The sequence below is a fragment of the Abramis brama genome (assembly GCF_963993115.1).
Source record: "Abramis brama genome assembly, chromosome: 4".
In the NCBI taxonomy this organism is placed as follows: Eukaryota; Metazoa; Chordata; class Actinopteri; order Cypriniformes; family Leuciscidae; genus Abramis; species Abramis brama.
Window position 1 is genome coordinate 47,133,525 of NC_139966.1, and position 26,522 is coordinate 47,160,046.

A 26,522-nucleotide genomic window follows, 5' to 3' on the forward strand; every position below is an offset into this window, starting at 1 on the left:
TGTTGTAGATGAAGGATGGACAATCAATCCGTTTTTTTTTTTTTTTTTTAACTGACTTTCAAAAAAAATTTAATTTAATTAAAGTAACAAAGCAAATTTCCTAAATATATAACTGAACAATTAAGGATTTAAAATCAGTGATGTGTAAATCTGAAAAATCAGATTTTTAACTAAGTAGAGTTTTGACTGTAGGAAACGGGTAAACCAACAGCGTCATATTGTTGTAGCACTAGATTTGCAGATTTCATCTGTGGAAAGGTCTTCAAAACCATCCTGATTAATTTTCCTTTCCTTTCTTTAACTGAAAAAGATAATTAAGAAATATTTAATGTAGGATTTTAATTAGACAGAATCCTGAATGCCGCCCCACATTGAGCTTGAGGGGTGTTTTTGTGGGCCCAATGATTGAAATGTTTTAATCACTGATAAAATAGATTGGATGTATTTTTTTCTCTCTCAGGAATTCCCACTGGCAGTTAAAATGAAAACCACCTTGATATTATTCAGAGTAAAGTAATTAGTCGAATGAAGATAAAGCCAAATGAACTCTTGATCAATACATTAACCGGCACCCCTCTCTCTCCACCCACCTCAATGTTTTCAAAATCAAATTAATTATACGCACTCCTCTCAGTATCAAAACCCTCTGTCGCTTTGTGCCGGGGACATATGGGTATCAGAGTAATGCGTTACGGACAGCAGCACCTACACTTCCCGCGGTGTGATGATTCTTTTTTATGCAGATTTCTGGTAGAGAGAAGCGAATCAGTGCAAATGATCTTGCTATCCAAGCCTGACAATGGAGAGGTCTCTAATGAACAGACCAAGAGCAGACTGCTTTTTTTAAATGAGAGCTTACAAAGGCCATGGGTCTGATCAAATCCAAATAGCTGGAATGAATAGTGTGCAGGGATGACACAGTAACTTTGATTGCAGGGAAGATGCTTAGCTATTACGACAGCATGCTTTGCCAGTTATGTTCTCTTTTTTTTGTCCGTGTTAATGTATCATCTCACTTTAGAATACAATGTTAGTTCTTGTGACCCTGCTTACACTTAATTGGCATACAGCAACAACACCAGCAACAAAAAACACGCAAGACTCTGCAGTTCTGTTCTGTCTCTGTCTTTGCATTTAAATAGCCAGCCGTGATAGCGTTTAGCATGCAATATGCACAGCAATATGCACAGAGTGCTAATCACAGTACAACAGTTTAACACACTCCATAAAGGAACAAACCAGTGTGTACGATTGATCAGGATGTACATGGCTAATGCAGAGGAGCTAGGCTGAGAAAACACAGGGCCTGTGAAGTGCACAGACACCAGGACTTTGACGCAAACGCTAATGCAGACTTGAGGTGATGATACATGGGGCAACTTTTTGCTTGGGCACTTTCCCATTGAGAATGGGCAACAAATTTCTATCTGGATAATTTAGATCGTTCGTGGGCCCTGCTGAAAAAGCTGTCCTGTGTATCATCATGCAGATTCAGCACAATCAATGTGGTGGTGACAGCGCTGAATACATATTTGCTTTTTTCTTTTCTCTCTCCCTCTCTTTTTACACATTGAGTAATCCTATGTGTGTAAACTCAGATTTACATGTAGTGAAGAGGCTGGTTGTGATTTTAGGAATGCATTGATTATAAGGAAGGAAGAGAGATAAAGAGATAAGGTGAAAAGGTGAGGAAAGAAAGAAAAAAAAGAAAGTCATAATATGTAAGAAAAAAAAATTGAAGATCTAATCATCTTTGTAATAAGAACATTCAAGTCAATTGAGGTGGATATTATCTCTAGAGCATTAAATGTTGAAATAGAGTTACACAGGAAGTATCCGACACATTTACATGAGCTCTTGTCAGATGATTTAATAAAGTTGTTCGTTCTTTTGGTGAGATGGACTTGTTTGTGGATGTGTCCGGTTCAAGGGCGAACTTGAGCGCCTCATTTGCATTCTTCTCTTTCTTTTGGCCCTCTCATGAATAAAGTAGGGCGTTAAAACGGCTGCATTTACATCTCATTTTACACAAGCACAGTTGAGCAACTAGGTCTGACTGGTCTCACCCACACCATTAACATAAAGAAAAAGATACTTTATTTACAACTTAAATATAGGGGGGAACGCAGCATTTTGATTATAGCCAGAATACTCAAACAATTTTGAGACGAGAAAGCATTTAAAGTCTTGCAAGCAGTGCTCTTTAGCGAATGCATCTGTGTTTACCAATACCGAAAAAATTGTGTGCCTTCTGCACTTTTCAGTCAGGCTACGCTTTGGTCTGCTGCTCTCGATAGAAGCATGTGTATTGATGTAACATCCACAGCAAAATAAGCCTGACCATGTGATCATATGAGATATTTTGGCAGATGCTGTGTGCCTGGAGCTGAGGGGCTGAGGTGAGGAGCATCCAGCAGCGTCTCACAGTTCCGCTAGGCAGCACACTAATTGAGAAGTCGCTCAGGGGTTGAGCACAGGGGGCTCGCTGCACTGTGCTCCCTATCCAAATCAAGCCCCTGTAAGTGGGGCTGACATGGACCAATCACCATCTGGAGGTTCCTCCACTAAACCCCCACCACCTCCAGACTACCATGAAAGGATCTTCTGTTATCTTCCCCCTTCTTCATCTCCATAAAAGGCTTATTACTAAGGTGCTGCAACTGAGGGTCTGAGGCCAAGCATGTACTCACGAACTGCAGTGTAACTCTCGGTGAGTGGAGTTGACTGCCTTGTGTAGGTCCGTAGAGCTGCCAGTCACACATAGATGAAGATAGTGATGTATTCCAGAGTGAGCTTTGTTATGTGAGGGTAACACATACATAGCATTGCAGAGCCCTAAAGCAAGCATTTCAGAGAAGGTCAGAGGTTTGAGTTGGGGCTGGGGTGCTTTGTTCTGTTTGGTTGTTAAACTTGCATGTGAAAGAGACAGCCGTTGATTCTCCAGTTAGATACTAAGAGGCATTGTGGTCTCTTGAAAACTGCAAACTTATCACAGTAAAAAGGACTCATGCCATCAGCGGCTCTTCAGACTAAGGGTGTAAGCATAGCAGACAGGTCTGGAGAGAGGGAACTTGCCTGGACCAATGACCCACCAAGCTGTACTAAATAATTGGATGTTCAGAAAGTGCGAATGCAAGGAGTGAGAACGCCTTAAACAATAAGCCCGAGATCTTCCATTTTAGCCCTCGGTGTGTTTCTCAGCCAAACAGCTGGGATTTTTTTAAAGAGCTTGCGGATTTACAGACTACGACACGTGCACTTGAAGAGAAAACCGTAAAATGGGGGTGTAGGTTTTATGAGATTGTGATGCAGCCCAAATCGGGTTTACACCTAATGGCAAAGGGCTAGCCAAAATAACTTTATTTTTTTTGTGCTTGCGTCTGATCCTACAACATCATAGTTGTCTTTGTTACTCGGCACAATACGCTATGAATAGTTTAAAAGCTACAAGGCCATGCAAGATAATGCTTCAGAAGAGTAGGGTTTATTTATTCGGCCTTACTCTCAGGGCAGGGAATCCATTCCTGTCTTGTTTGCTGGATTGGGTCTGTTGCTTTATCACAGGTAAAAGAGGAGTTGGTTTTGGAGGGATTGTTGTAGGAGGTTGGAGAATGAGCTGCAAGGTTTTCAAATGGCTGTGTTGTGAGCCAAGATGGCGGATGGCTTCCAAGCTCGCAACCCAGAAACAAAAGCCGATCTGTGTCTGCCAAAGCTCTGGGGGCAGCAGAGGGGCTTGCATATCTCGGCGTGTCAAGCGACAAGGCTGGTTATCACACTCTCACATGCCGGCAGAGAAGAGATGCCAGCCAAGGATGCAGTGGCACCACATCCCCGACCACAGCTGTGCCAGGCAAGGCAATGCTGCTTCTTGTAAAAGAACACTGAATTTCAAATTAAAATTGAAAATTAGAAAGAAAAACATGCTTGACAGTTACAGAACATACAGACCTATTAAAGTCTTCACAAATCTCTCGCTTACTAATGCTCAGTCAGGCCTCCCTAAAATGATATACTTGATCTTCAATATTTTCCCCCCAACAGCAGATATAATATGTGGCCGATATTCTTCAGCCGCACCTCTGCCTAATCTTTAAATCCAAGCGGATCATGGACTCACTAGAAGCAGAGAAGAGCTCAAATGAGGTAATATATGCATGGAAATGACCTACGGCAATCCTCACAAAGAGGGGGCTGAGAAAGGTCAAATAGCCTCAAAACTGTGCTCAAGTTTAATTAAAAAGACAAAGAGGAGCGGTAAGTTCCATACGCTCTGCCCAGATTATGGCTTCTCGCTTAGGAGAGCCAGGGCCTGGGTTCTTTGAGGAAGCTCCCGGACTTCTTCCCAGAAGGCCTTGCGCCATTTTCCCCGTTCCTTTGATGTCAATATAGAGCATTTATCAAGGGCATAAAGGTTAATCTCTGAGGAGTAAGGATATCAAATGTTTGGGAGCAGAGGAAAAAGAAATCCACATAAATGTCTGCTGTAGAAAGTTAAGTTCAGGGTACAGGAGTGATCGCCCCATTGAGTCCAGTCAGCAGGTGCAGGATTTAATTTTGGCATTAAGCGACGGCTACAGTTTCTGAAAATTAATGTAATGACAAGAGTGCTGGGAAAAATGAAGCGCCCATATGGTCGTAATGCCTGTGGAGGCTTTTTCGACAACGAGATGTATCACGACAACTATTTTGGGAAAGTCATCTCATCAAAAAATGAAGCCTCATAAGGTAATAGTTGACTCAAGCTTAATATAACCTCGTTCAACGGCTTTAGGGACTCAAACAGACAAGGGAATAATGAGGGTAAGAACATATTTAGGTGCGTACGCACCTATTCATCCAGTGGAAACTTAACATTAAAACCTTTCTTTCAATGTCACTATACATTATTGAGGCCTATTGTCATTGATGCATGTGCACACTGTCATGAATGTCTTGGCAGCCTTGCTTTCGACTGTGTTCAAATCTGTGGATATATACAGAGAAAAAGCAAAAAAACAAACAGAAGTCATCAATACAGCTGAATACGCTGAAAGGTATTATGAGCAGCAAAAAAACAGTTCCTCCAGCGTTACTATAACAGATAATGTCACACCCAGCAGGTAGTCGTGTTTTAGAGCATGTGTTCCTAAGCTAGCAAGGTGTTTTTCCACAGCCGACAATTTTAACTGTAGCAATCCTACACGGTATCACCTGCTACCGTCAGGCGTCATGAATACAAAATGATGGCTTTCTGCAAACAGAGTATTTCAAAGCCATTTGTCTAATGCTTTGTGATTGTCCATCTTTTGCACAACTGTCCGGCCAATTTCACTCTTGGGACAAAGTAAACACATTAATTTGGCAGGTGCAAGCTGAGATATACAGTAGTACAACAACTCTAATAAAAACTCCAGTGAAGCGAAACACATTAAAATAAAATTACATTTAGAGGTATAAAGCAATAAAATGAGGCAAATGATGGACATTTAACTTCAGTGAAAAAGGCTCTCGCTTTCGTTGTTTCGTGGGGAAACGGTGGCAGTCCAAGGCAATAAATCCACAGGGGTTCCTATGGGGCTCTGGACCAAATCAAACCCATCTGAAGCCCCTGGGTGGCCCTTTACTATCAGCAAGCAGGGTCAAAGTTGACAGTTAATCTAGCCTTGGCCTCATGGAGTCTGTCTACTCGTGGCACAGTTGAAGCCATCCAACATTTTGCATGCCATAAATCCACAAAACAAATAGGACTTGAATAACAGTCATCCCTCTTTCCCCTCCTTCCTCTCTCGGCTTATTACAAGGTTCCCATACGCTGGCTCAAGAGTGCAGCAGCGCCTGGAAAAGGTAGGGCGGATTAGGTCTTTATAGTCCTCTCCCAGATTAGATGGAAATCATAACACAGACCAGTGCACTGAACTCTGACCCCTCCAAAACCAATTTCATTTGGAGAGATTGGAGTGATGTAGCTGGATGTCTATGTGGTACAGTGGAGAAAATTAAAGCAGGATTTGTAATGCATTCAAAGTGAGAGTGCACGGGAGAGGAGGTGAGCACAAATAAATTGCTGTCACTACCCTCCCACACACATCTCCGGCACCCTGTTTCAGTTATAACATTCATTTTAATGGAAACTTGTTGGATTAGAGGTGGTGTAGGGAGATTGGAGGAACACTTATTTGGAATTGCTCTGACCACAGGAATGGAACTATGCAGAGAACAACAAAAGCCGCAATTTTTAAAAGAGAGATTCAGTGCAAAGACAAAAATTGTCCAGAGCCAAGTTAATTTTATACATGCCTTGAGCTGTTGATTAATATATTGTGCCTCAGTGTAGGAAGTGAATACAGTAATAAAACAATTTACAAAATTTGTTTAAAGGAATTGCTCAGAAATACTAAACATGTATTTTATTCTTTCAAATCATTTAAAAAAATATTTAATAATTTATAATATAATATTATATTATAGTAATAGTTATATTATTAAATTGTATTATATAGGCACAGTCGAGTAAATGGTAATACATTTGAATTATTTGTTTTCAATACAACAAATCTATAATAAATAAAAATGTTATAAATTATTATAATTTTAGAAATAATTAAATATGTATATTATATTATTAACCTTGTATAGGCACAGTAAATTTAAATTAATAAATTAAGTAGATGGTATATATTTTATGTTATTTTATAACTATAGTAAATATAAAAAATTACATTTTATAAATTATCATTTTTAAAACTACTTTAAACTTATATTATATTATATTATATTATATTATATTATATTATATTATATTATATTATAAAAAGTAAATCATGGATTTTCCTATTCTTCATTTTATTTATTTATTTATTTTTAAAGTTTAGGCCACAGAATCGGGTGGGACAACAGGGGAAAATGTGACTGGAGGTGGAAGTGAGACATTCAAACACTCTGTCTTTGCCCTGTCCTGTTCTAATAGATAGCTCCGTGCTCTGGCAAAAGGTATGCTTAACAGTGCCAGGTGGTGACATCTTAATTTTTCACGGCTGGAAACATGGCCGTGCCCTACTCCCCAATCGCTCCCATGCATTATTCCTGCCTTAAGCACTCATCCTCTGGGGAAGCAGGGAGGGGAGGGGGGTGGGGTATTGTTTTACAAGGCGCCCAGCTGCGGCCTAGTTGCCTTGCCCTGGGTTCTTTTCAAGGAGTTGTCGTGGGTGACCCCCTCTGGCTGACAGTTATTAATAATAACGCACAGCGGGGAATAGTTCACCTTGTGGCGGTGGAGCGGCCGTTGCTGTTTAGAGGCTCGCTGTGCAGCCTCCAGGGGCACGAATCATACAGGACGCTACGGGGAAACAAATAAACAAACAGTGGGCAAGCGCGTAAAAAGGCGGTAAAATTCTTACCTTTTAAACTTTTTTGGGGGTCATTATTGTAGCTGTTGTGGTAGATTTATAGCTTGTGCTATGTTATATTAGCTTGTACTTTGTTATAATACTTTTCACAAACTCTCGGGTGCCTACATAGGTGTTTGAAAACTACATTTTATATTTGAATTTGCATTTATCTCATCAGTGCGGCTTAGTTTGAAAGTGTCCCAAATTCAAGAGCAAATGATAAAGAAATAGTGCACCAATCAGAGCGTTCAATCTTCAAGAAAAATGCAAAAGCATTAAACCTTAAGTTTATGTTCATTGTAATTGGATGTAAAAAGGCAACTTTTGACCGTTCTTCATAATTTCTCCTCATGTTCCACAGATGAAGGAACATCATACAAGTTTAAAACAACATGTAAATGATTCATTTTTAGGTGAACAAATGTACTCTTGAGTTAAAATGAAAACCTGGCTTGCATGAAAACTGGTCATCACAAGGTTTCATTTGCAGTATCAAAGCAGAAAGAAACACAAGACGGTGAGGGGCTGTCTAATGAGACGGGGGGGATAAGGAGGTAAAGTGTCCAGAGCCGCAACACCATTAAAACCTTCACCGGGAAGAAGTCCTTTTGTACACGCTGAGTGCTCTGTTGTAACGAGTGCCGTTGAGACTGAGCGCTATCCGCTGTTGTGAGAGACGGCACACCCGCTGAATCCACACCTCAAGTGCCTGTGATCCCGCAACACTAAAGCCCACTCCTATTGGAGCCCCTCTCTTTGAGGATTTACCTCCTTAAAGTCATCAGAGTTCATAAGGCCAAAATGAAGGTTGGATAACTCAAACTCTCCAGTGAGCTATGGTTTGGACATTAAATACTTTCAGAAAGTTGATGTCTACAACTTTTTTAACCAACACTTTGCTAATTGTTTTTAATTATTATGGATGTTGTGACCTGTCACAGTACCTAAATTATACATTTTCCCTTAGACATTAATTAAAAATGTAATGCTGATTTAAAAAAAAAAGTTCATGGACATATTATGCATAAACTTCCCACATACTAGAGATTTAGACAATTGTTTTGTTGGCTAATTATAATGTGTTGTACAAACAAAGATGAAAAAAAAAAAAATAATGCACAAGACTTTAAAACTAATTAATACATTATGTTTTACATCACAAGGCTGTAATTATAAATGACAATAATACTTTCTTTTCTTTCATTTAATATTTTAATACTAGTCTTTCATTAGCTTTAAGAAAAAGCCATTGTTTAAAAGACAGGAAAGGGAAAAAACAATTACAGCACAGGTGCACCCACAGAAAACAGCTTTATGCAGGGTGCAGAGTGTTTTCAAAAGCAGACCTTGCAAACACGTCCCCCAGGGCCTAGAAATTTGTCAGCTAGAGATGGCGCTGCCAACAAAAGTAACACAGGATGCTCATAAAGATTCTTAATGTTTTAAAACCAAACAACATGCGTTTGAAGTGTTGTGTAGCATTGTAATCGCACTGAAACATCTCAACGTGAATGGTAAATTGTTCTTCTGTCAACTGTTTTGTTTTATGTGTCATTAAAGGATTTTATCTTAATAGTCTTTATTCAAAGAGCATATTTCACCTCAGTTTTATGGCAGTCGTTTTGCTGTAGACTAGAAATGGTCTGGGCACGGATTGTATTTCAAAGCAATATTTATAATATTAACCTGAAAAATATACTTTAAAGTGTCTCACCATCTCACTATGTAGGTACATAAACATTAACATTACCTCAAATATGTCAGAGTTTATCAGTTTATCCTCATTTTTAAACTTAGCTTTCAAAGCATACTCTAAATTTAAAGTTGGTAAATTAAAGATAATTAAAAACTAAAAGTAAGTAATTCCATTGAAGCCATTTAAACTCTTATTTTTCAGAGTACTATTTATAGGTCACAAAAAAAATGTCTTTTAGGGCTAGGTATTAAACTTGAATAAGTAAATTGACAACAAATGCCGCTAAAATACACTAATCTACATAGTACGAGTCAAAAGAGTGACAAACAGCAGAATTGAACTAGATATTTCTTTACAAAAATTTAAAATGCTTCTGCAACTTTTTTGAACTTTTTTTTTCAACCAAACGAACAATGCAATTCATTTCAAAGTTCGTATGAGATGGAGGTCAGCCTGCTTGTCTCTCTCTAGTGTGTGTGTATGACAAAAACCAGCAATGTGCCATTTTATCATGGTACTGTATATGGCTACTGATGTAAAAGTTCCTGGAAAAGCTTGAGTATTTTGACAACAGCGAAACCATTGTCACGTTAGTAACACCTCAATATCGATTCTGGCAGTAAAACACAAAGTAAAATGCTAGAAATGCTCTGTTTTAGCACTCTGTGTTTGCTATAACCGAAGTCCTGCTTAAAGCCCTTCAGAGACCGAGAGCACTGCTCTGTTTGTGAACATCTGCACTGGTCATTAGAACGAGAGATGGCCTCAATCTTTCAGCTAGCTTCAAAACAACTGAAGAAAACACAAGACAAACTACACCGGGTTGCGCTGCGCTAGTCCCGCCGGAGAGACCAGGCTAACCTTTGACAGACAACACAGCAACGACTTTGTTACTTTAGTGTCATGTCAGCTAACAATAAATGTGTTTATATTTGAGAATTATTGCTCTTATCAGCTGAGGGCGTAAACTAGAGCACAGGAGAACTAGAGAACTTCTGAACCAAGAAGTTATGCATCTGTGACCTTTTCAAAATTACAAGGAGAGTGTTAGCAGGTTAGCCGAGAAAAAAAAAAAAAAATGAGTATTGCACACCTGCACAGCACCCAAGACATAGATTAAACTAAAATAGCTGATTGGACACAGTTTGTGTTGAGGTCCACATACTGCGATTTTTCAAATAATTTGTCTCTGTCTCCTTAGGTGGTGACTCTTTGGACTTGCTCAATGGCACAAACCCAAGTATGATGCTTCTTATGTTTTCAAGGGCGATACTAGCCGAACATCACTTTGCATGGATGCGGAGAGCAACGACTGCATCCAAGGTACACCATTTTTTCTTTTATAAAGTATGTAAGCCACCTGCAGTTTTTAATACAACTACTTTATCTTGGCACCGTCCTGTCGTTTAAAATGTACATCCGGAAATCATCATTTCATGATCAAACAACAAAGTAATTATATCTTTATCTGTAAGTGTGCAACCAAAATGAATCATTCTGTTCAGCATAAGTTCCTGACTTTAAAGATTGCTCTCATTTTGTTGACCTACAGATAAACATATGGCACATACATAAATGCATACAATCTACGCGTGACTCCAGATGCAAATACTGTATGAAAAAGTGAAAGATACATTTTTATGGTTCATTTCCAAAAGTTTACACAGCACAAGGTAGATGCGGACCACAGAGTGGTTCCTGAATGAGGGGCGAGAGGGGAAAAAAATACAAGTTATTACAACCAAACCATGCTTTACATGTTGGTTATCTTTCACCGATAGCCAGCTTTCCATAACGGTAATAAATCCAGTCATGTTGACTGCTCTGTGAGTTTGCTTGCATTTACAATCTTAGTAAAACCACTGTAGAGGAAAATTGAAGTTGGATTTAAAAAAAAAATGAATGAATAGATAGATAAATAAATAAGTGGTCACCCAGCGCTGTCTTTAAAATGGATGCCTGAAATTTACAGTTTTCCATTAACTGATGCCTAACAGCTTCCCTCTCCCTGCTTGCATCATGGGCTTTCCTGTCTGTAACTTCTTTCTGACAGGGTTCATTTCTGCCCGTTTCTCAACTTAAATGTGTCCATCGCTTTTTTGTCTGTGCCTTTTAACTTTATCTCTCCCCGTTATAAAAATGTAACCGCATCAGCATAAACACTGGCATGCCGGTTATTACTTTTATCATCAATGGAGATGTCCGCACGGTATCAAAAGAATCATTTGTTGTTGATATGACAGGCCAATACCATTTACCCATATTTTGAGAGCAACACGAGCATAGAGTCGGACACGATAATGCTTTCCATCAATAATTACCTTCTTGATGCTTTGAATATGAATCGAATGATATTCTATCCCCAGACCAAAACGATTTCAGCCTCTCCCTTCGACTACAAAAAAAACCCCACATCATATTTGATAATACGTACTAAGGGAGACAGGTCCGGGAAGGCATAAATCTTTTTTTTTTTTCTTATTTAATTTGTTTTTGTGTGTGTTGCGATAGGGATTATTATTTCTCAGCTGGTGGGATCACATCGCTCATGGTTGTAGACCCCTGAAGAATTCTATTAACCCTGGTTATGTCAGCCTTAATAACATGCCACACTGCTAAACAGGACTGGATTGATTCTGTGCAGACGTGGGGGTGGGGAATCTTGTATAATAAATCCAAGCATAATTTACTTGGAATAAGAACGAGCAAAATAGAACACAGAACAAAGAGGAAGGGATTAAGTCTATCTCTTATCTCGTCGGCACTAACTTAGGAAAATAAATAAAGAAACGATCCAATCGAGGGGAGTACGTTGGAGCGCTCTGTAGAACTGCCGATTGATTGGCTCGTCAATGAAGGCTGCTTTTCTTTTGTTGTGTTGCAGATGTGATTTGAGGAACTGGGACCGTGCCACACTCGCCCCTAATTTGCTGCTGGCGAGGAGACGGCGAGCTGGAGGCGCTGGAAGACCACTCATGTGATGGCCAGAGTCGAATCAATTCAGTCACCTTGAACTTTGAAGATGAAAGAATCACATGGGCGCAGTTGGCCTCTCTCTTCCCTCGCTATCGGTGAGGTGTGTTGTCAAATTATTAAGAGAGATATTACAGAACATACACATGCACAAGAACCTTATCAGGTGCATCTATTTCAAACCGTCACCTCAACGCTAAGACTGATCTACACGTCTCCTAATGACACATATGGAGCCATCTATCTCGTCGCCGTTGTTGTTTGAGGCACAAACTTGTGAGCGTCGTCGTGAATGAAGATGCAGTTTAGCAGGGCACAGTCAATGAGGCTTACTGCAAGATGGTAATCTCAGCCTGCCTCTGGCCCTCTGGCGATGCTTTACAGTCGCGTTTCCCCAAAGCCTGCTTTTGTACCGCGCCTAATGGAGACTCTCTCATCGCCCATGCCAAAATTAAATGAACTGTGCCATTTCAAAGCGCCTCCTGCCTACTGTAGCTTCTAGCACGCTCACAAAGCTGTGACTCCCTGGAGCGTCCCGTTGAGCATTTACATCATTTTATATACATACAGTAGCACACACGTGTACGCGAGTTTACTAACATGAGCGTGTGTAACTATTAGGTAGAGACACTAAGAGAGAACAAAATGCTGCTTTGTAGACTAGAGTACAACTGCATGATTTAATTATATAATTTTTTTAAAATATTGCAAAATGAACAGTGTAATAATACTGTGGTAGCTAAATGATTTGAATGCATTAATTCCTTAAGTTCACGGAGATGCAGAGAATGTCCTGCCATTGTCTTAGGTTAAGTGTGCGCACTTGTGACATCATATATGTAGTGTAAACAAGTAGTAGCAATGCCAATGTGAGATGAATAAATATATATATATAATTTGAAAGAATTATATAATATTTATTTATTCTTTTTATATTTCATATTATGTATTAATATTAATACATTTAAAATAATGACAGTAATTTAAAAAAAAAAAAACTATTTGTAAGTTGCGTGTGGCCAATCAAAGGTAAAATACCACAAACCATGACAAACTAGCTATCAGATTATTAGATTTCAATTTGATTGTCATGAGTTCTGGAGGATGCTTTTTGTAGAATATTACTATTTTCTGGTCACGTTTGGGTGATGCTTTCTTTGCACATAGAATGTGTCATTATTTTCTGGCTTTAAATCTATTGAAAATAATTGAAATTGATTTGATTGCTTCAAAAGTTAACTGCATATCATATTTTTCCTACATATCTTACACCCCTACAAGAAAGTAGCTTATGCACTCTTTCCTTTTTACTCATTAGGAGAGAATGACCAGACACTAAAGATGTTAGAGTCTATGTTTATCTGTTAGCCAAAAATGTATAAACTAGAAGACTTGTTGCTTTAAAACTAATACATGTTGGGGACATTAGATAGAGAAAAGTATGGAATTGAGAGGTTGGGTTTCTAAGAGAAACCTTCCATCAGTGGACAAAGGTAAGCTGATTGAACAAGAACCAGGGTGGTCTTTTGCTAAACAATGTCCTTCTATCAAGCCTCAGTGTGTTGATTGAATCCAACAAGTGAATCCATTGAAAACTCACAGAAATGGGAGCAGTTTATAGGCTCATAAAGATCCCCTTTGAGCTCCTTTTCTATTATGAAGAGCAAAGGATATCTAACAGCATGGGAGAACTCTGGGCGTTAAGGGCGGCCATTAAAGCCAGTGTTAACAGCAATATGGCTTTTTGTGGCACTTGCTTTGTTTGGAATTTGACATAAGGCCCTGAGAGGTCTCTTTTGAATGTGGTACAGATTCAGCTGTTTTCAGTGACATTTTGTGCGTGTAGTGTCTAGAGTGCGTGTTATGATACAAATAGTGAGTTTTTCCTCTTACCGTAGGTAGTCCCTCCGACAGAGGATGAGGTTGGCTTTGGTGTACAGCGTGGAGCCCACCTCTCCGAGACGGCAGTCGCAGCAGGCACACTTGAGGCAGTCTTCGTGCCAGTACTTGTCCAGGGCCTTCAGCAGGTAGCGGTCCTTGATTTTCCGGTTGCAGCCGGCACAGCCCTTTGGCTTGGTGTCCGGCTGGACGGAGAGCATTTGTATACCTGCGGAGAAAGACAACAAGGGGCGACACGAAGGTGAGAACATGGTTCCTGGTTACTTTTGAAGGTAAAATCATGTGCTCTGCATTTCAGTCAAGAGATGAACACACACTTTTTAGTCAACAATAACAAGAAGCCAATGTAGCTAACATCCTCCTCTCCCCCCTCTTTAGGGGAGGGGCCAAAGCTTGCTCCCAGAGCAGGCATTGTGTAGCCCTTTACAGGGCGTGAAAGGGCTTTGTTGGGTAGAGAGGGAACAATGTGGGCTCATGCTGAAGGCCTGTAATTAGTATTCTCCTTCCATACAGAGGAAAGTAAGCTGTACCCCACTCCCCCCACACCACCACTCCAGCCCCTCTTTTTGTCCTGGCCCAAAAAGTTTCTGTCCTACATTTTTACAAGTACGTCTGATTCTGAACCGTTGTCCTGCCACGGAGACGGTCCCCATTTCTCACCTTGTGCAGGAGAAGCTGTCAGAGCCATAGATTCCACCTAATGTATATGCTGCTCTTGGAGGGGGGTGAGAGCGCGAGCAGTGAGAAATTGCGAACTTTGAGTGAGAGGGTCACCGAGAGATTTCTCAGCTGTGGTAAATTGAGTGTCTCTGTCTGAATTGAGGACCTCCCTCGGGATAGTTATAATGCGCTCTTCGCCGCGATGCGTTGTCCGGGCAATCTCGCTGAAATACATTCATAGAGGAATATGAGATTAAAAAGCCTTGTTTGGAATTCATGAATCTCTCTTGACAAGAAAAGTTTGTGAAACATTTGGTGTAACATTTAGGTTTTTTTTGGTAGATTTCCCAAAAATGAAATTTCTGACATCATTTACTCACCCTCATGTCATTACAAACTTGTTTGATAGCTTCATGGTATGGATAAAACATACGCAATGAACGTGAATCAAGGCTTTCAATCCCTAACATCATCTTTTGCGTTCTGCAGAAGAAAGAAAGTCATATGGGTTTGGATTGACACGAGGCTGAGTACATGTTGAAATTTATTTTTGGATGCATGTCAACACATTTGGAGACCATTAAGACTCTGCCCTGCCTAACAGAGAGAGAGTTTGTCGCTCTCCTTTTTCTTTTTCTTTTTTTTTTTACATGTGGCCTTGACGATAATTACTTTCAAAAATGATTTGCCAAAAGCGTGGCAGTTGGCCCTCATAGAAAATAAACAAGACAGTGCACCAATTAGTAAGACTGAGGACAGGTGTGAAATTGTTTCAATTCAACTGAGCATTACAATGCAGGGAAAGGAACAGCAGGTAGCCGATCCCTCTAGGGTCATAATTATAGCCTAGAGCAAATATCTGATGCAGTACCATAGGCTTAGACTGTGAACAACTTCTTTCTGCTGTAGGACCATGCTCGTTAAGATGTAGGAACATTCAATGAAAATGAGGCAAGGGATAATGATGATTCCTTCGACCTCGCTGGTGTTTTTATGTCGCTTTATTTTGAGTTTATTCAAAGGAGAGGGCTTGATGAGGGGAAAACAGCAAGGAGGCACATCAGACAGGTAGCACGGCCACGCTGTTTGTCCCATTGTGTTTAAGCTGTTGAGCTTTTAATTGGCTGGATTGGATTGTAAGAGGAGCACACGGCTGATTTCCTCTGCTATGCATCCTTGTTCTGTCCCACTCATCCGCACCGTCCCTGGTTAACACAACAAAGTCACCGCCTCTCATTACCAAGCCAAAGAACTTAGTTTCGACTCCCCTCTGTCCATAATCATGGTTGGTCCCAAATGAATCGATTGTGGGACAAACTAACTAACCCTTCTATTCAAAAGCCTGGATGTCCAATTTAATTTTATCTAATGGGAGTGTGGGGTGTTCGGGGCCTCATTGATTTTCCTATATCAAACAGTGAACAAAAGATTCATCTAACACACTGGAATTGGGCCTAGGTAGCCATTTTAAAAAATACAGTAACCAAATGAATTTTCCACCGATGCAGAACAGTGAACAGAACTACTTTGATAGTGCACTAATGTTCTATGAATCTCCAACGTAACCGATTCCTGAACGCATGACCCTTATGGACCGGTTCTTTTTTAAGTGAATTGGAATCATACATTGTGACCAGTGTAGTTCGATTCCTTGCCGAATGTCTGTTATGAGTCGGTTCTTTTTAGTGACTCAAAAACGTAGTCTACTGGGCGACCAGCATAGCCCAAACCCGGAACGAATGACTCTTATTATGAGTCGGTTCTTTTTAGTGAATCAAAAACATGCAGCGCAACCAGTGTAGTCCGAGTCCTAAATGACTCTTATGAGCCGGTTCTTTTACCGATTCTAACACACTTTTGAATCAGTACGAGCTGTTACTGAATTTTTCTTGACGCTTGATTGAACCGCAATTATTACTTTCGTCATGTTCGACTCGAAATTAACCAAGCTGTTACTGTGGTATGTGTTAAGGCTCGTGAGACTTAAAACAGTGTTTTTACTGACTGAATGTCATGTAGGCTACATAAAGATACGCATTATGAGTTATTGTACAGTGGTATGGCTATTTCATAAAAACAAAAACAAAAATCAATAGCCTACTTAATGAAATGTCACCACATGCCGCCTCTGAGAAGTCTATGAAAAGTATAGCCTGTGTAAACCCATCTTTTGGAAGAACTGAAATAAATGTATTTTATTTGTTATATCGGTCTGCTGAAATCTGAAACTCGTGGTTTGGCAATAGATTGCTAAGGGCAGTAAATGCAAAACGAATCACAGTTCCTAACGAAATATTTCTTCCTCAAGAGTACACAAAGAATCATTAATGGAACCGTTAAGGATTCGGAATCGTTACGCGCAATAGACTTAGCAACTAAAATCGGTAAATGCTCATCCCTTATAGGTGTGGGACATAAGTGTATTTTTTTGTCTTTGCTCGCTCACTCAGATCTTTCATTATGTCCCGTTCGCATAGTGATACTATATGCTCTTTGTGCGCTTCACTGTTCGCAGATACTGAAGGGGAAATTTCAGGCTAGACTTGGCAAACACCGAGAGCAAAGTACCAATTTGATTTCACATCACAGCTGCGCGAGCCGGAGATGCTGACATTTCACCCTCTTATCAGTTTAATTACTGTTGCCATGGCAGCGTAGTGCACGGAAAAGGCCAATAAGATTTGCAGCTTGCAAAATGACGAAATGAAACCGTTAACGTGTTAGACACAATGATACGAAACGGCACACCATATTAAGGTTATACAATTGTTTAAGCAAACCACGAAAATTCACACACGGGGAAAATGACGAAAATGCCTGGCTTCGGTAAAATGCAGCTGTATGGGGTTAGACAAAACTGCATGCTGCAATACGCATAGAAACATCCCAACTACTCAGCCACACATTTAAACACATCACACTCACGTTGATGTAATGCAAAACAGAGCTCTTACCGAAACTTTTCTCCCTTTTCTGCATTGGTTGACCCGCTTCGGCTCCCAGAAACACCATGCAACAAGACGAGGCGCGAGCCAAAGATGCGCGTGAAGTGAGCAGCTGTATGCGCGCGAGGGTGCTTCGCTTTTGTTACAAGTAACAATCCACCTCGCTTCGCCAGAAAAGAGTGAAAACGTCGAAAACACCAATCAACAAAACACGGGAGGGGAGAAAAAAGAAAGAGCGAGCCGCTATCGCTCAGCGCCACACGCTGTTAAGACTCCGTTTGTCACAACAGTGCTCGACTATGAAATTAGATCGACCAGCAGCCGTGGCGAGGCAAGTGGCGGCGAACAAATGACAGCGGATGACAAAGGCATATGCTTTACCCCTTCGCGCGCGCCGTAATCTTATAATCCTATCGTGCCTCTCGCTATTCGCCTATTTCAGTGCGCGTACAGTAAAAGGCACGAAGTTGGATGTAAACAAGGGACAACAAACAGGAACTCGCATTGCCTATGCTAAAACGAAATCATATTTTGTCCAGCATTTACGAACTACATTTGTTCAGAAGCATGCCATATTTTTTTAGACTGTAAACACGATTTCAACCTTGACTACATTACCAACACCTTTTGCAAATTCTTTCAAGCTTTAAAAAGAGCACTGAATCCCCCGACTTAATCGTTATTTTTAAACTTTAATGCAAATAAAGTGCGTATATTAAAATTCTTATAATGCTCATGCATCCTATACGTATGCTATATATCCAGTGCTGTCTTATTGAGTCAATACTGTCTATCTATTGTTTGTCATTTATATTTGATACATTGCAGATAGCTTTGATGTATGTTAAGCGTTGCAATGTAGTAAAAGAAACATAATTTATTTTTGTCCATTGCTCTACAATGTGCAAAAATGACAACACACCTGACTTTGACTTTGCTGGATCAGTTTATCTGAAATAATTTGAATCACATGCGCAAATGATCCGATGCATCTACGTGAGGCACACACTGCATTTTGTATTAAACACCAAAGACCACTTAAAGCAACCTCGGCTGATTAGGCAATTAGTTTCGCAGTGTATGTAGGAGCAAAATAATGAGAACAAGTCCGTTCGGAAAAGACAATTAATGCACAACACACTCACCTTCTTGACCAAGTTATGCAGAAGGTTAACTTAGGATAGAGCACCGACTCCAACTCAATATTCCTCGGAGCAAAAGTTCACGAATCTGACATTGCACCGCGGATAAGAGTGATCTTCAGGTTGTAAATAATGAGGTCCACATGGATCATCTACGAGTAGTTATTCGCACCAAAAGCTACAGGTGTTCTCGCGCGAGCCGTCATATATTGAGTATTCTGAGAAAGCTCACAACAACTTGCCCATCAGTGAGTGAGGAACGAGCAATAGTGAAGCCTAGCTTTATTATCTTCAAACCCAATCCCTCACCAGTGAGACATTACACGAGGAGGAAAAGGTCATTCGGTTATTACAGACAGCCGGAGTAACGGAGCGCGCGCTCGCTAACAAAAACTTAATGCTCACCTCTCTGAGACGCGCGCGCAAACATGCTATGAGCTCTGTTCTACACGTTTACACGCTCTCTCTCTCTTTGTTTTAGAAGCTCGGCAACAAATTCGCAGTGCTAGTGTTTTATAGCAGAACCGGTCTAATTCATAAAACACATAAATTAATGTATGCATAGACGTGTCTGTCATTTTAACGACAGCTTTTTGTGCACGCGCAACTGTTTAACTAGTAGCCTAATTGTCTGCCTCTAAATGCAGGCAAATACACTATAATAAATACACTTTGATGTAAGAACCTTAAGTTTCACAAATGACTTTTTATTCTGATTCTTTAGGAAACCATCTGATGCTTTAAAGGAACCAGAAGCCAGTATGCTGCTGACATGAAGAACCTATAATTTAATTTCAAAAACTTTTCAATAAAAAAAACCATATAAATAAATCAAGAATCCTTTAAAACAAAAATGGTTCTTGATAATGACAAACGTGTACTTTGCTGATCACAAGGAGCTGCAGTAAACCACTGAGGAATATTTAATTTTAAAAGTGTAAGAAAAATGTAGACTATATTACAATATATGACATTGGACTTGCACACCGCTGAGCACGCCAGGTGCAGATCAGTTTTCAAATCCAGGGATATTTTGGTCTGAAAATGAAATCAACACACCTAATTCATTCACTATTTAAGTGATTAATTTCATAATTGTTTATAGGCTATGTTGGTTCAGATCATATTAATCAGAGCTGTCTTGATTGATTTTGAAAAACAATTGATGTAATCTAAAGCAGTGCCCTTTTTTTCTCCTATTTATCCTTGAAGTTCCATCAGTAAGTACGCTTTTACTTGCACCAAACCAGAAATGTGTTATTCTGGTTCATGTTGGATATCATTTAGCATAAAAAGTGACATAAAAAACAAACAATACTGTTGGTGTAACACAGACTCACCAAGTAGTGCCTTATAAAACTTGTACTCATTACGCACATTATTTTGTTTTCTGTCATTAAGCCAAAATCTTTCCAGGTATTTCCCTTAGAAATCACTGATCTAGTGTACTTCAAAGGCAAATTATTTTAGGTTTCAACATGCTGATCATTCACAGAAAAATAAAATTAACAAAGAAAAGAGCTGTGAGGGGGGGGGGGAAGCATATCAGCTTTCCGACAGTTTTTAATCACTAATCACACATTTAAAAATACCCTTTTTAGTTTAAAAAAGAATAATAATCTGATGACTTCTGAAAAAGCCTACGATATCTTGCACTTTGTGTGTGATCTCTTGTCTGAAAGTGTTAAGTGTTTGTCTGCCTCCATTTATAGGCCCAAATCAAGCTGTATTACCCCAGGCCAAACAATGAACATTTTCCCTTATTGAACTTTCATGCTATGTGATCACTGTGCACCTGCAAGATCAAAGTCCATGAATATCTGGACAATATTTTTAGCTGTGTATGTAGGTGAGAGAGAGAGCACGCAATACATTTCACTGTTTTTCACAGTTGCTTTTTCAGCCTGTGTTTCTAAAGCTATTCCTCGCCCATTGGTTACACCTGTTCACTCTAATTAGCACTGCTTGATGCCCATGTTACCGAGGTTGGATGAATCACAGGCCTTCAGTGCCACCTACCCTCCCTCCCCACACACATACACACGCAGAGAGAGAGAGAAAAGGAAACATAATCACACTCTCACTGTAGAGTTTATTTTCTGTCATGGCCAAAAAGAAGTCATTTATCGTCAGCCCAGTTTGGAAGTGACTAAACTGAGAATGTGGAGACAGAGAACTGATGGTAACAGAGTTGAGTAGTGGTAAGATTGTGGGCCCATGCCAATCACTCTGCCTAAAATACAGCAGTAATGAGATGGGTCATAAAATGCTCCTCGCTTCCATTATGAGTGATGAGATGCATTAAAGCTGACAGGGTATTACCTGCCAGTAATTAGGTTTTGTCATGGATTGAATTATTTCAAAGCGGGCTATCTTGGTAATCATGTAATTTGCGGGGGAGACGGTTTAAGCTGAGTAAAAGGGAGCGAGTGAGTGAGTGTGTGTGTGTGAGAGAGAGAGAGAGAGAGAGAGAGAGGAGAAGGGGACGCTGTAACCCCTTCTTCTTACTCTACCCTCCCGCCACCACTTCATCTCACGCATTATCACGTCAATTATTCACCGAAGATATCTGAATTATTGGGGGTGATGAGCTAGAGAGTGCCATCATCAGACTGTGCTGCGCGAGGTGAACACAGCCGTCCGTCACGTTACGTGACGCTCGCGCGGAACAGTCCAGCCCGCGTGGAGGGAAGCGCGCGCAGTCTTGACGAACGGACGTCGTTAAAATGAAGAGCAGCTTATTATTTCACCTCACTCGCTTGCTCTCTCACTCACTCTCCCCTCTTTCTCTCTCTTTCACACACAGACTTGCAATATAACGTAAGCAAAGAGAGGGATATCATCCGACAGACGACCACCCCACTTCATCCGAGCACGAGGAATGCAGGTTCGTTTTTGTGGTAGAAATGAAAGCGGGAGTTTAATTACAGGGCTTCACAAGGGAGGAAAATCTTTCTCGGGGAGGATTGGAGTAAAAAAATATATTTCCTGGTACTCTTACCCTGGTTTAAGCCTCCTTTGAGCATCTCCAGCGACCATTCATTTCACGGAAGCTTCAACTTAATCCCAGTTTTAAACCGCTGCTAGTAACGTACAGAGAATCTAATGCTCTCGCGCACCCACCACAGCCACTCACAATGTAATAGACGCAACCTACTCTAACTCTTCGCTTCCTTATTGAGGAGAGAAAACAAAGTAGTTGGAAATTATCCCGAGATCCTTTATCCTAACAACCTTAATTAGAACAAAAGATCATCACCAATTAGTTCCGGTTTAGGGTCAAATTAAAACACTGCACGAATAAAGAGCTTCCAAGCTGCTTAATGAGGCTGCAGATCAGACTATGTTTGAAGAGGAAAAAATCTGATTGAAAGATACTGTACCGAGGAAAAGTTGCCGATTAAGACGAGATGGTAGTTCAAATATAGCCGGTTCCCTTGTCAAGTTCCAGGCGAGCGGGTTAAAAACGTGCAGCCCGCCTCAGTGCAACTCCTCCTCGCTCCCGCTCTAAAAAGACTCCCCTCCTTCTCCCCACGACGGCTGTTTCTTCGCTCGTGGTCTCGTTCCCTCCCTGGCAGCAAAGCAAAACAGACCTGAGCCGGCCCGCACGTCTCCTCGCCTATTTAAGCACCTTCACCAGGTCCCTAGTTAGCAGCACACTCCAGCTCATCCAAGAAGCTGACAAGCACCGTTAGGGAAGGCAGCGCATGTTGCTCTAATGGACCTCATTAAGTTCTACTTACAGATGTTCTCTTAACATAATTGATCTGCAGCGAGTTGAGAGGACGGCAACCTATTCCCTAGCCCCCAATTATGGCCCGGTAATTAGATCCCCAACCTCCAGTTCTCCACATTCACCCTTCTAACATTCCGAAATATCAAAGTATCTCTTTCTCTCAAAGCAAACCTTCCTGCCTCCCCCACCACCTAACCTTCGTGTCTCCACCTCCTTTGCTCCCTCCCCTCCCTAAGACTCCATTCCTCTGACAGTATTGACAGTCAGATCTGCTAACCTTTGTAGTGAAGCCAGACTTAGTAGTGCACTCACTCCAATTGACAGAGCTCAGTCTAGCTTTTTTCCCCTCTCGTTTTTTGCTCTCTCTCTCTCTCTCTCTCTCTCTCTCTCTCTCTCTCTCTCTCTCTCTCTCTCTCTCTCTCTCTCTCTCTCTCTTTCTCTCTCTGGTTCTCCTTTTCTCTCCCTGCTGAAATACCCAGGGAAAGAGTGAAGGATGAAGCCTGAGACACATATGGAGGGGGGAGACGGATGGATAAAAAACAAGTTTGCACTTTTTGATAAAAGGTTGTAATGATAATATCTGTCAGGGGAAGATCTCTTTTTTTGCACAATGCCTTTTTATCTTTAATAATTCCACTGATGGTGAATGCGAGTGTAGAAGGGAGAGGCAGGTGGTGTGAACGGTGAGCAGAGATGGTGCAGCGTTTATAATGCCAATCAGAGCCACTCCCTCCACCCGCTTAATTATCCGACCGTGCTAAAGCACAGAGCACTTTAGGGAAATGAGAATGTCATGCTTACGCACTTAAAAGAGGAGAGTGTTTCGTCACACAGAGAGAGGAGGAAGCAGGGCTGGGTGCGCCTGGTGCCAATCATCTGCGTACATTTTTCTAGATCATGTACAGTTCGTGATGTGAACTTGACATGACCGTGTAGGCAGCGGAGCTTTGCGCGAATGCAAAAATGGCAATAATATGTGATTTTTGTTTTCTTTTGATGCCTTACAGGTGTTTGATTAATGTTCAAAGAGGTCCAGTCTGTAAATTTACTTCCATGACTTGAAGTGTTTCAAAAGCCAATATAATGCATAAGCAATGCGCATTTTATTGCTGGAATGATTATGCACATTCTTTGATTATAGGAAGTATTCATTCAAAGTGTGGTCACTTTAGTGAAACTTTGAGGGCAAAGTAGATCCATTGTACATTGTCAATAGGCTAGCGATGCATGAAGCACCACTTACTCAGAGTTCACTTCCAAACCAAGCATCTTAATATTGGTAAATGCAGAGAATTCACTTGTTAAAAGTTCAGCCAACCCGAATCCAAATAAAAAATCCAGTCAGTATCATTGATTAGACTAACACAGCACATGACCTTTTGTGTATCATTTTGGCTTATTTATTCCCAAATGTAGTGTCCAGTTTTTCCTGTAGACTTCTATATGTCTCTTCTCTACAATTATCCTGTTTTCTGTTACTGGTTGATATATTGATTTTCCCCACTTCAAACTGAAACAAGATTCAACGAAAAAATTCAGTTTCTGTGACAGTACAAAGCACATGCATGTTTAATAAAGCAAAGCAAGCACTGTTCAGTTATAATTGGTTGTTTTTTGCTAAACAACTGGCCTCTACATTCTAAAACCGTATTGTTTCAGACTGTATATCAGAAGCAGGGTTTCATAACCCAGACTTAAAAGTGGTGGTAACCAAATTTCAAATTTACAAGAGGAAAACTTAGCTTTACCCAGGGTTTAAAAATTGGTTATATAAAGAGAGATGATCTTGATCGGATGGAACCAATCAGGGTTTTTTAGTATGCATTGCCTGCAGTTGTAATATAGCATGTGTTAACGTCCAGGCTCCTTGCCATTTGTTGTTTTATATCCTTCTTTTTAGTGGCTTAGCTGTTGCCCCATTGAGATTGTAAAGCGTGCACCTTTATATTCATCCAGCACATCTCATCATCTTTTCCAAACTAAGTTACCCACACTATACTTCCACAATCTAGTAAGCACCCCCTGACTCTGGTACAGATTCACCCTCAATCTAATTCCACATACTTTCCTAGAGTTCTCTGCTCCCAGTGGACACAAAGGGACACATGTGACTTTTCACTAATGACCACAAGAGCCTCTCCTTAAAGAGATACCCAATAATTGCTTCAGATAGGTGACCCTCAAACTAGGGTCAAGGGATGTCTAGTTTTTAATGACAACTTTCGTACTCCCAACCTCACTTCTCTGCCCTGTAGACCAATTTTAGTTTTTGGCCGAGAGACAACTAAAGCGAAAAATAGAGACTCCTTAGCAAAGTCTGAAGAATCACCTTTAGTAATGGGCCTAAGAGGACCCCTTTGAAGATAAAGAATACCCAAACCACGAGATACTGTCGCAGTGGGAATCAATGGAGATTACTTAATTCAACCAGCAATTAATTTGTTAAGGCCAGTCTGAGAGCTAGAATATCCAAGTGCAACGTGACTCCATTGCAGAAGGAGGGTGTTCCTGGACTGCCTGAAGGCTGGTTGGAAGTAGGTAGGTCTGCAGTTAGGTCAGATCATTTTAAGGTGCAACTACATTTCACATTCAGGATGACTTTATGGACTTTGAGGTGCTACTGCTCATATCTGCCTTACTGATTTGTGATGTTTGTACTTTTATAGTCAATATGTTTCGAGTAAATTGCTTTTTTTGTTTTTTTTTGTTTGTTTTTTGCATACATTTTCAGACAAAATAGACCCTTTAAATTAATTGAGTGTCTCCGCAATCCATATATAATTGCTTTGAGATACATAAAACATTTGCAGCTAGTATAATAAACTGCTTTGTTTTTATATATAAAGTTGTAAAGCAATTGGATTTTTTTGCATCAAACAAAAATGACTGCACTGTTTCAGTTAAAGGTGGATTGTGTAATATTTAGGAGGATCTGTTGACAGAAATACAATATCATATACATAACTATGTATAGAGATCCTATTTTCAGTGGTGTATAAAGACCTTACTTAATGAATCGTTATGTTTTTATTACCTTAGAATGAGCCATTTCTATCTACATACACCGTGGGTCCCCTTACATTGAAATGCGCCGACATGTTTCTACAGTAGCCCTAAACGGACAAAAGCGTTTCGTTACTATGTTGTTCTTCGTGCAAGGAAGCTAGCTACAGTCAGCGAATAAAACACTGACACAATGATGAACAAGCAGGGGCGTAGTTTGTGGGGGGGTTAGGGGGGAGATAACCCCCCCAATATTTAAATCTATGCATTACAACCCCCCCAATATTTATACCATGATCACATGAAAAATATGCTGAATAATTTTTCAACCCCCCCAATGTTCAAACCAAATCTACGCCCTTGTAACAAGTAACAATAATTTTCGCAATAACATATCGTTTTACTGAATAATAAAGTAAACCTAATTTCTTAATGTGTCTTTGTAAAGAAACCTCATTGCTTAACTGGCTACTCTCTGCTGTCTCAGACGACATCTTTTCCTGTCGGCCACCGTAACTTTTGTTGGTTGCAATTCGCAACCTCACCACTAGATGCTGCTAAAAATCACACACTGCACCTTTAAGCAAAGTATGCTACATTTTTTACAAGTTATGCTACAAGTTGCTGCAAGTTATTTGTTAGGGTTTGTTCATTTTTAAATTGAACTTTGTATGTGTATGTTTTAACCCTTTATGGTGTTCAGGTCTGTAGGACCCGTTTTCATTTTTTATCAAGAGAAAAATTATACGATTAATTATTTTTTCAAACTCAGACTCATTGGCCTTGGCTCATTTTCTGTGAAGAATATATATCTGAACACCCGGGGCTAATAAAAGTGTGGAAATTGTAGGTCCTGTGTACCTTTACTCTGTCCTCCTCCTGTCAGGGCCTACTGTTATTGTGTGTGTGTGCGTGTGTGTGTGTGTGTGTGTGTGTGTGTGTGTGTGTGTGTGTGTGTGTGTGTGTGTGTGTGTGTGTGTGTGTGTATTAGAAAAACCATTACGCCTATGGAGAGTCCCCGTAAACCACATATCCGTGTGTGTGTGTGTGTGTGTGTGTGTGTGTGTGTGTGTGTGTGTGTGTGCCTGAGTGTGTGCGTGC

The 26,522-nt window shown here is 40.3% G+C and overlaps 1 protein-coding gene across 5 annotated transcripts in view; it reads right to left on the reverse strand.

The window, feature by feature from the left end:
- Positions 1-22,464, reverse strand: part of lmo3 (LIM domain only 3) — a 42,400-nt gene extending 19,936 nt beyond the window's left edge. Inside the window, exons 1-2 of one of the 5 annotated variants that reach the window (XM_084112721.1) lie at positions 22,066-22,464; positions 13,930-14,143 (exon numbers count right to left, since the gene is read on the reverse strand). In XM_084112721.1, the coding sequence (XP_083968847.1) occupies positions 13,930-14,135 (206 nt within the window). In that variant the 5' untranslated portion in view covers positions 14,136-14,143; positions 22,066-22,464. Of the gene's footprint in view, positions 1-13,929; positions 14,144-14,595; positions 14,775-17,549; positions 17,900-18,685; positions 19,104-21,683; positions 21,937-22,065 lie in introns of those variants that run through there. The other 4 variants (XM_084112719.1, XM_084112720.1, XM_084112717.1 and 1 more) reach the window with 4 other exon arrangements.
- Between the last annotated feature and the right edge of the window lie 4,058 nt (positions 22,465-26,522).